General features: G+C 40.7%; 1 protein-coding gene across 11 annotated transcripts in view; it reads right to left on the bottom strand.

The window, feature by feature from the left end:
• The window catches only part of BPTF (bromodomain PHD finger transcription factor), a gene marked incomplete at its 5' end in the record, with an annotated part of 140,514 nt that overhangs the window by 16,576 nt on the left and 110,167 nt on the right, over positions 1–13,771 (bottom strand). For all 11 annotated transcript variants that reach the window (XM_082860455.1, XM_082860461.1, XM_082860460.1 and 8 more), the window contains 3 exons: positions 348–676; positions 4,235–4,460; positions 4,779–4,861. In XM_082860455.1, coding sequence (XP_082716581.1) covers positions 348–676; positions 4,235–4,460; positions 4,779–4,861 — 638 coding nt within the window. The remainder of the gene's footprint in view (positions 1–347; positions 677–4,234; positions 4,461–4,778; positions 4,862–13,771) is intronic.

Here is a 13,771-nt window from a genome sequence, read left to right as displayed (position 1 = left end):
TCAACTTTGGGCGGTGACAGTAATACACCTTTCTCCAGACAGCATTACTAATTGATCTGGAGTTGATCCAGAGAGAAGAGGAGACAGCAAAGGAGCAACAGAAAGCTTATCTGACAGAAAATATGATGAAGGACAAACACGAATCATGAACACGTGGAAAAAGAACCAAACTTTTATTCTAGTGTCAACGTTAAAAATATCAGCTGCAAAACCACAGATGAAATATTATTATCCTTATTTTTAACTGTTTTTATTTACATTGCTACTGATATACTCATTTTCTTCAAAACGGGAAACTGAGCTAAACTTTTAATAAAATAAACTAGAGCTCAAAAAGATCTACTCACTTAGATTCATCGTAAGGCGTTTTACAAATACAGTAAAGCTTTGTGTCCTTCTTCGTTTCCTTTGAGGTAGTAGAGATCATTTTCTTCTTCTTCGACTTGGAGCTTGAGTCTCTTTCCTCTTCTCGCTTCCTCTTCTGGGAAGCCACAGGCAGCGTGGCCGTGGCCGTGGCCGTGGCTAGGGGGCCCGAGTGCTGTGGCGGGGGCGGAGGTGGCGGGGAAGGCGGAGGGGCTGGAGGTGCCGGTGCTGCAGCGGGGGAGGTGGCAGCGACAGCTGTGGCCTGCATCATGTCTTTTTCCTTCTTAATTTTCAGGTCCCTCTTGAGCTCTTCCTGTTGTCAATCAAAGAATATAAGACCATCAACTGACTTATGTAACGTTCTGGCCAGAGGACGTTACATCACCTCCCTTGTCTGAGTAGCTCCACAGTTCACTCTAAAGTGAGGGAGTCTTCTTAACTCCAAACAAGAGGGTTCTTACTACACCTTAAACCCAATTAAAACAACTAGAAATAGAAGATGAAGATTACACAACTAGAAAACTGCTAGCTCTCTTCAAAGGAGGTCTGACAGAAAGATGAGCAAGTGTGTAGAAAGAACGGCCCCTCCCGCATGCCAGGGTCCTGCCCTGGTCATTGCAGTCATCACTCAGGACATGATTTCAAGTGTCCTCGCTCGCTGGCTGCTTTCTTCCGGCAAATCTCCTTGTGTCTCCTTAGAGTGAGTCTCGACATGAACTGGACGTGATACTCCAGATGTGGCCTGACCAGCCCAGAGCAGAGTAAGACAGATGTGCCTTATTTACTGTGCTCCTGTGGCTAGAATTTAAGACTGCAAGGAGAGCTATTTTCTCAATACAAATTTTGCATAAATTAAAATACTTTTTCCCATGTGAGGTATTTTACAGACACACCTCTGCTACCTAGTGCTACAACTTATTCTGAGAAATGATGATGAAAGAACTTTTATTTCCCTTGGACTTCCCTGGTGGTGCAGTGGCTAAGAATCTGCCTGCCAATGCAGGGCACATGGGTTCGAGTCCTGACCCAGGAAGATCCCACATGCCGCGGAGCAACTAAGCCCGTGCGCCACAACTACTGAGCCTGCGCTCTAGAGCCCGCGAGCCACAACTACTGAAGCCCACGTGCCTAGAGCCCGAGCTCTGCAACAAGAGAAGCCACCGCAACGAGAAGCCTCCGCACTGCAACGAAGAGTAGCCCCTGCTCGCTTCAACTAGAGAAAGCCCACATGCAGCAACAATGACCCAACACAGCCAAAAGTAAATAATAAATAAATTTAAAAAAAAAAAGAACTTTTATTTCCTTAGAGAAAAATCACTGTGATTGGCATTCATGAACAAGCTTGGTGTAATTAAACCAGAGCTATGACCAAGTTTTTAAACTTCAAAAAAATTCTAACAAATAAACCAGAATGATCCTGGTTTAATGAACCTCTTTCCTCTATCTGGAGTCTAAATAGTCTTATAACTGAGAAGATATGCTGTGTGACAATTCTACAGTCCTTCTCTATTTAAAAACAAAGTCTGAACTTTTTCCTAGGGAAGAAAGTAAATCTTGAGTTTCATTTTCCTAATAGTATGATGTGTTTATAGCCTAAAGAGATGGATTTTAGGAAAATCAAGATCGTCAAGACAGTGTAGTAGGTACATACTTTGACATACCTCTTCAAGAACATTCCCATGGTAGTAAGATATAAAAAAGAGAAAACTGAAAAGACAGCCATGCTTGAATAAGATATAAATGTCTCTATGGAACGGAAACACAAAACCATGACCAGGGCTAAAACTGCAGGCCTCCTGGGCTCCAGATTCAGAACTGGGAAGTGCAGGCTCCCTGCTGGATGTTAAACGCTGGCTGTGCTACACTAGACTTCTGGAGGAAGGAAACAAAAACAAAACTCCTCTCACTTAAAATTCCAAATGCAAAATCAAATGAAAAACAATAAAAACATGTAATGTAAAAAAAAAAAAGAAAAAGCAACCAACAAAAATCAATAACCAAATTTGAATTTACTCCAAGTGAATTTTTATGTTTTATAGAACAATCTGACAAAAAACTTTATAATATGTATGAGACATTCAAAGAGTTAAATGAAGTCATAAGTTCTATTAAAAATGAGTAAGAAATATTGAAAAGACAAGCAGAGGGGGATGGAGGAGGGAGGAAAAGGTAGAAGACAACACATTTTTAGGACAGTGAAACTATTCTGTATGATACTGTAATATGATTCTGTATTGTTATGTAACATGATTATATGACATCACTCATTTGTCAAATGCACAGAACTATACAACACAAAGAGTGAAACTTAATGTAAACTATGGACTTCAGTTAATAATAATGTATCAATACTGGCTTATGAATTGTACAAATATGCCACCCTAATGCAAGATGTTAATTATAGGAGAAACAGGGGTTGGGGGTAGTATACAAGAACTCTCTGCTTTCTGCATAATTTTTATGTAAATTTAAAACTGCTCTTAAAAATGAAGTCTATTTTCTAAAAAGGCAAGCATAAATGATATAAGAACAGGTAGATATAAAGGACCAATCACATATGCTGAAAATAAAAAATAAACTCTTTATAATTAAAAATAAATTTTAAAATATGCTAGTACATATACGTTTGAATGTTGTTCCTCAAACTAAATCATCTTAGCAATAAATTCTATAGTTAAAATAATGCTGAACGTTTTCTTTAAGTATAATTTTTCTTCCTCATTGGATAAGCGATACACTGGCAGAAGCAACACCACGACTGTATACTAGAATATTTGCAGTAGTTGTTAACATTTTTAAATGGCTGCATAGTATGTACAGTGCAGAAAAAGAAAAATGTTCAGTATATGTTGTCTCCAGCGTAATTCTGATTTTGTTTAAAATGTGTTTATATGTGAATACATTTATTAAAAGTAATATATGTAAGCTATATCCTAAAATTATTTTAAAATGGTCATCTTTGGAGGGGGGATGATCAAAGATTACCGACCCTTATTTTTGTTTACTTGGACAATGGTCGCGATCTCAGTATTTATCTAGCAGTGACTACCTTACTGAACTCTCTCTTAGATCTTAATAATTTTTCTTTGGGGTTTTGATATAATAATCATATATACACAATAACAAATTTTATCTCCTTTCTTTCTTTGGCTTAACCTTAGCTAGAATTTCTAGAGATGCTAAGCAATAATGTTGATTCTGGGCACTACCATCTGGTTTCTGACTTCAGTGGGAAGATCTCTAATGTCTCACAGTTATGTACAGTGTTTGTTAGTAGGATGATCAGTGTTGTCTTAACATCTCTCACCTTCTTAAAATGTACAAGGCACTTCTAGGGATGCTTTATATAGTCCACTTCTCTTTTAAAAAACTGTTTAAATATGTATGAATAGATGTCTTCTTTCAATTTTCAACAAATTCCCTAAGTAAGCAGAGGATTAGCCATGCCTGCAGATCATTTACAGGTCAAGAAAGAAATCTGGTCTTATTTAATAAGCACACTTTATCTTCTTTCAACATTATTTTGCAGTTTCTCTGTCTACCTTTCTCCAGAAACGTAGCTCCTGATAACTTTTGGCAAAGACTGCGTCGCAGACAATAAGGGCTATTGCCAAGAGGGTCCTCGAATGTTTTAATCAAAAGACTAACCTCCCCGAGTGGCTAGTTTAGAGATTACAATATACATGTAGATACAAAAATCTCTGTCATGCTTTAAAAGACATATGTCCCACTGCTTCTCATTCTAGGGACAAAAATGTAAAATCTAGAAAACAAGCTCAAATTTTAAGCTTAATGGAAATTTCAAGGGGAAAAGAAGAATAAAATTTGATGCTAAACACTGAACACAGGAGGATAGAAAATACCTTCTTACCTGCACTTCAATTTGTAGGTCTTTGTCTAGCAGTGCTCTCTTCTTCAGTATTTCGGCTTTGAGTTGCTCTTTGTGCTTGAAGAGCAGTGCAGAGAGCTTGCTGGCATTCTGTTTGCTACGTTTCTGTTCCACGCTCTCCTCTCGCTTCCGTTTTTTTGCTGCCTGTTTTTCTTCTTTATCTATCTTATCCAAAATATACTTCATCACCTGGTTACAGACAATCATTCTAGAGAGAAATACACAATCTATGTAATACTGGGCATTTCCTTCTGAAAGGCTTAAGACAAAATTTTTCTACGTCTTTACAGTTGGTACAAACTTTCTGTGGCTAGGAAGCTTCAGAGCGATTGGAACCAGTTATGAGCATCTATTAGTACTGAGTGTTCTCATTTAATAAACTTCAATCAAGATAAAAACAATACAAACTCAGAACTCCTGTGTGTGTGTGTGTGTGTGTGTGTGTGTGTGTGTGTGTGTGTGTTAAAGAGAAGAGACTGATATACAGTGAGACCCAGTATAATGGGTTATAAACATTTCTCCCTACCTTTGATTTTCTTCTCTTTCAGCTGGAGTCATGGTCTTTTTCTGTTTTAAATGTTCTATTACAGCATTATGCTTCATCACCACCTTCAGGACAGAACAAAATCCAAAAATGCATATTTTATAATGACTACAAGTTGGTACACAGGTAACAACAGTAGAAATCTGAGCACATGTATGTGTTTCCCAAAGAAACTAAGAATTTTATATCGTAATACAAATAAAATGAGAGCTACTGTGTGGCCCAGGTGCTTATCACATACCCGGCACTGTGTCCAGGGAAGCAGCTGACATTACCTTGTTTATTCACCGTAACGACGCTGAAAGGTAGGGAAACTTTTATAAATGAGATAGTGAGACATAAAGAACTTACTAACTTGTTTGAGATTAAAGATTAAAGCTCTAATTTTAACCCATAAAGATAAAGAGATTAAAATTAAAGCTCTAATTTTAACCCAGCTATCGTCCTCCAATAACCATGTTTTTAACATTATGCTCTCCGTCCCAGGCATTCATTTTAAAGATCACCCCACCCCCGCCCCATTGCCACCTTGTGCAGAGATTAGGGTAAAGACAGACATTGTAATAATTCTCAGTTCATGGACCATACAGTGCTAAAAGCTGGATAATAATGCATTTTAACACATTATATATGACGTTAATTTTTTAAGAATATTACTATACATCTTCAAATTCCCTCTGCTGGGGCTTCCCTGGTGGCGCAGTGGTTGAGAGCCCGCCTGCCGATGCAGGGGACGCGGGTTCGTGCCACGGTCCGGGAGGATCCCACATACCGTGGAGCGGCTAGGCCCGTGAGCCATGGCCGCTGAGCCTGCGCGTCCGGAGCCTGTGCTCCGCAACGGGAGAGGCCACAACAGTGAGAGGCCCGCGTACTGCAAAAAAAAAAAAAAAATTCCTCTGCTGCTTAAAACACTTCTAACAGGAACACCTTGCGACTTCCGGGAAGATGGCGAAAGAGTGAGACTCAGAGATCGCCTTCCTCCCCACAGATACACCAGAAATACATCTACGCGTGGAGCGGCTCCTGCGGAGCACCTACTGAACGCTGGCAGAAGACCTCGGACCTCCCAGGGGGCAAGGAACCCCCCACGTACTTGGTTAGGGCAAAAGAAAAAAATAAACAGAGACAAAAGGATAGGGACGGGTCCTGCACCAGCGGGAGGGAGCTGTGAAGGAGGAGAGGTGTCCACACGCTGGGAGGCCCCTTCGCGGGCGGAAACTGCGGGTGGCGGAGTGGGGGAGCTTCGGAGCCGCGGAGGAGAGTACGGCAACGGGGGTGCGGGGGGCAAGGAGGAGAGATTCCAGTACAGAGGATCGGGGCCGACCGGCACTCGCCAGCCGAGGGGCTTGTCTGCTCACCCGACGGGGCGGGCGGGGCTGGGAGCTGAGGCTCTGGCTTCTGTCGGAGCGCCGGGAGAGGACTGGGGTTGGCGGCGTGAACACAGCCTGCGGGGCGTTGGTGCACCGCAGCTAGCCGGGAGGGAGTCCGGGGAAAGGTCTGGACCTGCCGAAGAGGCAGGAGACTTTTTCTTCCCTCTTTGTTTCCTGGTGCGCGAGGAGAGGGGAGAGCTCCGGGGACGGGCGCGGGACGGGCGCGAGCCGCGGCTGAAGGTGCGGAGCCCAGAGACGGACATGAGACGCTAAGGCCGCTGCTGCCGCCACCAGGAAGCCTGTGTGCGAACACAGGTCACTGTCCACACCCCCTTCCGGGGAGCCTGTGCAGCCCGCCACTGCCGGGGTCCCGGGATCCAGGGACAGCTCCCCCAGGAAAGCGCACGGCGCACCTCAGGCTAGCAACGTCACGCCGGCCTCTGCCACCACGGGCCCGCCCCCCCGCCCCGTGACCCTCCCTACCCCCCGGCCTGAGTGAGCCAGAGCCTCCGAATCAGCGGAACCCCGTCCTGTCTGAGCGAAGAACAGACGCCCTCCGGCAACCTACACGCACAGGCGGGGCCAAATCCAAAGCTGAGCCCCTGGGAGCTGTGAGAACAAAGAAGAGAAAGGGAAATCTCTCCCAGCAGCCTCAGAAGCAGCGGATGAAAGCTCCACAATCAACTTGATGTACCCTGCATCTGTGGAATACATGAAGAGACAACGAATCATCCCAAATTAAGGAGCGGTGTGGATGAAAGGCTCTTGGTGCTGCAGCCAGGGGTTAGTGCTGTGCCTCTGAGGTGGGAGAGCCAACTTCAGGACACTGGTCCACAAGAGGCCTCCCAGCTGCACATAATATCAAACGGCGAAAATCTCCCAGAGATCTCCATCTCAACGCCAGCACCCAGCTTCACTCAACGACCAGCAAGCTACAGTGCTGGACATCCTATGCCAAACAACTAGCAAGACAGGAACACAACCCCACCCATTAGCAGAGAGGCTGCCCAAAATCATAATAAGTCTACAGACACCCCAAAACACACCACCAGACGTGGACCTGCCCACCAGAAACACAAGATCCAGCCTCATCCACCAGAACACAGGCACTAGTACCCTCCACCAGGAAGCCTACACAACCCACTGAACCAACCTTAGCCACTGGGGACAGACACAAAAAACAACAGGAACTACGAACCTTCAGCCTGCAAAAAGGAGACCCCAAACACAGTAAGATAAGCAAAATGAGAAGACAGAAAAACACACAGCAGATGAAGGAGCAAGATAAAAACCCACCAGACCTAACAAATGAAGAGGAAATAGGCAGTCTACCTGAAAAAGAATTCAGAATGATAGTAAAGATGATCCAAAATCTTGGAAATAGAATAGACAAAATGCAAGAATCAGTTAACAAGGACCTAGAAGAACTAAAGATGAAACAAACAATGATGAACAACACAATAAATGAAATGAAAAATACTCTAGATGGGATCAATAGCAGAATAACTGAGGCAGAAGAACGGATAAGTGACCTGGAAGATAAAATAGTGGAAATAACTACTGCAGAGCAGAATAAAGAAAAAAGAATGAAAAGAACTGAGGACAGTCTCAGAGACCTCTGGGACAACATTAAACGCACCAACATTCGAATTATAGGGGTTCCAGAAGAAGAAGAGAAAAAGAAAGGGACTGAGAAAATATTTGAAGAGATTATAGTTGAAAACTTCCCTAATATGGGAAAGGAAATAGTTAATCAAGTCCAGGAAGCACAGAGAGTCCCATACAGGATAAATCCAAGGAGAAATACGCCAAGACACATATTAATCAAATTGTCAAAAATTAAATACAAAGAAAACATATTAAAAGCAGCAAGGGAAAAACAACAACACACAAGGGAATCCCCATAAGGTTAACAGCTGATCTTTCAGCAGAAACTCTGCAAGCCAGAAGGGAGTGGCAGGACATATTGAAAGTGTTGAAGGAGAAAAACCTGCAACCAAGATTACTCTACCCAGCAAGGATCTCATTCAGATTTGATGGAGAAATTAAAACCTTTACAGACAAGCAAAAGCTGAGAGACTTCAGCACCACCAAACCAGCTTTACAACAACAGCTAAAGGAACTTCTCTAGGCAAGAAACACAAAAGGAGGAAAAGACCTACAATAACGAACCCAAAACAATTAAGAAAATGGGAATGGGAACACACATATCGATAATTACCTTAAATGTAAATGGACTAAATGCTCCCACCAAAAGACACAGATTGTCTGAATGGATACAAAAACAAGACACATATATTTGCTGTCTACAAGAGACCCACTTCAGACCTAGAGACACATACAGACTGAAAGTAAGGGGATGGAAAAAGGTATTTCATGCAAATGGAAACCAAAAGAAAGCTGGAGTAGCAATTCTCATATCAGACAAAATAGACTTTAAAACAAAGACTATTAGAAGAGACAAAGAAGGACACTACATAATGATCAAGGGATCGATCCAAGAAGAAGATATAACAATTGTAAATATTTATGCACCCAACATAGGAGCACCTCAATACATAAGGCAAATACTGACAGCCATAAAAGGGGAAATCGACAGTAACACATTCATAGTAGGGGACTTTAACACCCCACTTTCACCAATGGACAGATCATCCAAAATGAAAATAAATAAGGAAACACAAGCTTTAAATGATACATTAAACGAGATGGACTTAATTGATATTTATAGGACATTCCATCCAAAAACAACAGAATACACATTTTTCTCAAGTGCTCATGGAACATTCTCCAGGATAGATCATATCTTGGGTCACAAATCAAGCCTTAGTAAATTTAAGAAAATTGAAATTGTATCAAGTATCTTTTCCGACCACAACGCTATGAGACTAGATATCAATTATAGGAAAAGATCTGTAAAAAATACAAACACATGGAGGCTAAACAATACACTACTTAATAACGAAGTGATCACTGAAGAAATCAAAAAATACCTAGAAACAAATGACAATGGAGACCCGACGACTCAAAATCTATGGGATGCAGCAAAAGCAGTTCTAAGAGGGAAGTTTATAGCAATACAATCCTACCTTAAGAAGCAGGAAACATCTCGAATAAACAACCTAACCTTGCATCTAAAGCAATTAGAGAAGAACAAAAAAACCCCAAAGTTAGCAGAAGAAAAGAAATCATAAAAATCAGATCAGAAATAAATGAAAAAGAAATGAAGGAAACGACAGCAAAGATCAATAAAACTAAAAGTTGGTTCTTTGAAAGGATAAACAAAATTGATAAACCATTAGCCAGACTCATCAAGAAAAAAAGGGAGAAGACTCAAATCAATAGAATTAGAAATGAAGAAGGAGAAGTAACAACTGACACTGCAGAAATACAAAAGATCATGAGAGATTACTACAAGCAACTCTATGCCAATAAAATGGACAACCTGGAAGAAATGGACAAATTCTTAGAAAGGCACAACCTGCCAAGACTGAATCAGGAAGAAATAGAAAATATGAACAGACCAATCACAAGCACTGAAATTGAAACTGGGATTAAAAATCTTCCAACAAGCAAAAGCCCAGGACCAGATGGCTTCACAGGCGAATTCTATCAAACATTTAGAGAAGAGCTATCACCTATCCTTCTCAAACTCTTCCAAAATATAGCAGAGGAAGGAACACTCCCCAACTCATTCTACGAGGCCACCATCACCCTGATACCAAAACCAGACAAGGATGTCACAAAGAAAGAAAACTACAGGCCAATATCACTGATGAACATAGATGCAAAAATCCTCAACAAAATACTAGCAAACAGAATCCAACAGCACATTAAACGGATCATACACCATGATCAAGTGGGGTTTATTCCAGGAATGCAAGGATTCTTCAATATACGCAAATCAATCAATGTGATACACCATATTAACAAATTGAAGGAGAAAAACCATATGATCATCTCAATAGATGCAGAGAAAGCTTCTGACAAAATTCAACACCCATTTATGATAAAAACCCTGCAGAAAGTAGGCATAGAGGGAACTTTCCTCAACGTAATAAAGGCCATATATGACAAACCCACAGCCAACATCGTCCTCAATGGTGAAAAACTGAAAGCATTTCCACTAAGATCAGGAACAAGACAAGGCTGCCCACTCTCACCACTCTTATTCAACATAGTTTTGGAAGTTTTAGCCACAGCAATCAGAGAAGAAAAGGAAATAAAAGGAATCCAAATCGGAAAAGAAGTAAAGCTGTCACTCTTTGCAGATGACATGATACTATACATAGAGAATCCTAAAGATGCTACCAGAAAACTACTAGAGCTAATCAATGAATTTGGTAAAGTAGCAGGATACAAAATTAATGCACAGAAATCTCTGGCATTCCTATACACTAAGGATGAAAAATCTGAAAGTGAAATCAAGAAAACACTCCCATTTACCATTGCAACAAAAAGAATAAAATATCTAGGAATAAACCTAAGGAGACAAAAGACCTGTACGCAGAAAATTATAAGACACTGATGAAAGAAATTAAAGATGATACAAATAGATGGAGAGATATACCATGTTCTTGGATTGGAAGAATCAACATTGTGAAAATGACTCTACTACCCAAAGCAATCTACAGATTGAATGCAATCCCTATCAAACTACCACTGGCATTTTTCACAGAACTAGAACAAAAAATTTCACAATTTGTATGGAAACACAAAAGACCCCGAATAGCCAAAGCAATCTTGAGAACGAAAAACGGAGCTGGAGGAATCAGGCTTCCTGACTTCAGACTATACTACAAAGCTACAGTAATCAAGACAGTATGGTACTGGCACAAAAACAGAAATATAGATCAATGGAACAGGATAGAAAGCCCAGAGATAAACCCACGCACATATGGTCACCTTATCTTTGGCAAAGGAGGCAGGAATGTACAGTGGAGAAAGGACAGCCTCTTCAATAAGTGGTGCTGGGAAAACTGGACAGCTACATGTAAAAGTATGAGATTAGATCACTCCCTAACACCATACACAAAAATAAGCTCAAAATGGATTAAAGACCTAAATGTAAGGCCAGAAACTATCAAACTCTTAGAGGAAAACATAGGCAGGACACTCTATGACATAAATCACAGCAAGGTCCTTTTTGACCCACCTCCTAGAGAAATGGAAATAAAAACAAAAGTAAACAAATGGGACCTAATGAAACTTAAAAGCTTTTACGCAGCAAAGGAAACCATAAGACCAAAAGACAACCCTCAGAATGGGAGAAAATATTTGCAAATGAAGCAACTGACAAAGGATTAATCTCCAAAATTTATAAGCAGCTCATGCAGCTTAATAACAAACAAACAAACAACCCAATCCAAAAATGGGCAGAAGACCTAAATAGACATTTCTCCAAAGAAGATATACAGATTGCCAACAAACACATGAAAGAATGCTCAACATCACTAATCATTAGAGAAATGCAAATCAAAACTACAATGAGATATCATCTCACACCAGTCAGAATGGCCATCATCAAAAAAATCTAGAAACAATAAATGCTGGAGAGGGTGTGCAGAAAAGGGAACGCTCTTACACTGTTGGTGGGAATGTAAATTGATACAGCCACTGTGGAGAACAGTATGGAGGTTCCTTAAAAAAGTAAAAATAGAACTACCATATGACCCAGCAATCCCACTACTGGGCATATACCCTGAGAAAACCATAATTCAAAAAGAGTCATGTACCAAAATGTTCATTGCAGCTCTATTTACAATAGCCCAGAGATGGAAACGACTTAAGTGTCCATCATCGGATGAATGGATAAAGAAGATGTGGCACATATATACAATGGAATATTACTCAGCCATAAAAAGAAACGAAATTGAGCTATTTGTAATGAGGTGGATAGACCTAGAGTCTGTCATACAGAGTGAAGTAAGTCAGAAAGAGAGAGACAAATACCGTATGCTAACACATATATATGGAATTTAAGAAAAAAAATGTCATGAAAAACCTAGGGGTGAAACAGGAATAAAGACACAGACTTACTAGAGAATGGACTTGAGGCTATGGGGAGGGGGAAGGGTAAATGGTGACAAAGCGAGAGAGAGGCATGGACACATATACACTACCAAACGTAAGGTAGATAGCTAGTGGGAAGCAGCCGCATGGCACAGGGAGATCAGCTTGGTGCTTTGTGACCGCCTGGAGGGGTGGGATAGGGAGGGTGGGAGGGAGGGAGACGCAAGCGGGAAGAGATATGGGAACATATGTATATATATAACTGATTCATTTTGTTGTGAAGCTGAAACTAACATACCATTGTAAAGCAATTATACTCCAATAAAGATGTTAAAATGAAAAAAAAAAAAAAACACTTCTAACAACATTACAATCATCAAAGTTGCTAAGAGACTAGATCTTAATTATTCCAACCACTAAAAGGAAATGCAAATTATGTGACATGATAGGGGAGTTAATTATTGCTACAATGGCAGTCATATTACAAGATGTTAATGTATAAAAGCAATAAGACATATACCTTAAATTAAATTTATACAATGTTATATGTCAAATATATTTCAATAAAAAATAAAATAAAAAGTGCTTCTACATACATGACCTCATTTAATCATTACAGTAACCCTGTGTGGCTGAAAGGGAGAGAGTTTTAATGAGGATATAGCTCAGGGGAGATCAGTGGGTTTCACAGACTGTAAACGGGAGACCCAGGAACTGGGTTCTCCTGACTTGGGAACACTTGAAACCCACACAAACTCCTGACTAGTGCGGAACGCTGCACATTCTCCCGCAATGCTATAGAGAATGTCACTATACATGTGGCTTCGTTTCAAGCAGAATAATTCTAACTCATCTAAATTGCCTTACTTCACTACAAAGCTACTGCACAATGCCACTTTTTATTTATGCTATGGAGTAATACTATTTAAATCTTTTTTTTACGAAGGTGTGGCTGGAAACACAAATGAGTTTAATCTGTCTATAAAATTTGCTTAGTCTACGTGCAAACTAAGGAATGACAACTGCAAAGAAATTGCTATGGTGCCTGAAGTGGCTTCCAAACTTAGTTAAACCTTCAGGTTTCACATCAATGATACTTAAACTTCCTAAGTCCACTCTTTCCAACTTAGTTCTCCCAAAATACACGTCGTTTTTCCAGTAAGCACTGACTGTTTATATCCAACAGAGTTCCAAACCGTAACAGTCATTCAGTACGTTTTGGTCAATCCAGTGCTGCTTCTAACTTGAAGCATCAATGACTTTTGTGTCTTATTTAAGGAAAGCTAACACAACCAAACACTAAGTCTAATGCACAGCACAATAATTCAAGCTACTGAACATGCTGCTTTTACTTAATAACTTTACCTGTTTCTGAATGATTTCACTTTGATTAGAAGCTTGGAGGGTGTGTTCCCGCTTAATTTCTATCTGTTGCTGCTTCTTCTTTTGCTGCTGATCCCTGAGTTGCTGAACCCTTTGCAACTGCTCTTGCACACTGGCTGCCTGCACTGTAACCACATTCTGAATCTGATGAGTCTGCACAGGGCTGCTTTGCTGCATCTGAACGGGGACCTGGAGTTTGATCTGCTGGGG

Source organism: Leucopleurus acutus (assembly GCF_964270905.1).
Source record: "Leucopleurus acutus genome assembly, chromosome: 19".
In the NCBI taxonomy this organism is placed as follows: Eukaryota; Metazoa; Chordata; class Mammalia; order Artiodactyla; family Delphinidae; genus Leucopleurus; species Leucopleurus acutus.
This window is presented reverse-complemented; position numbering and strand designations above follow the sequence as displayed.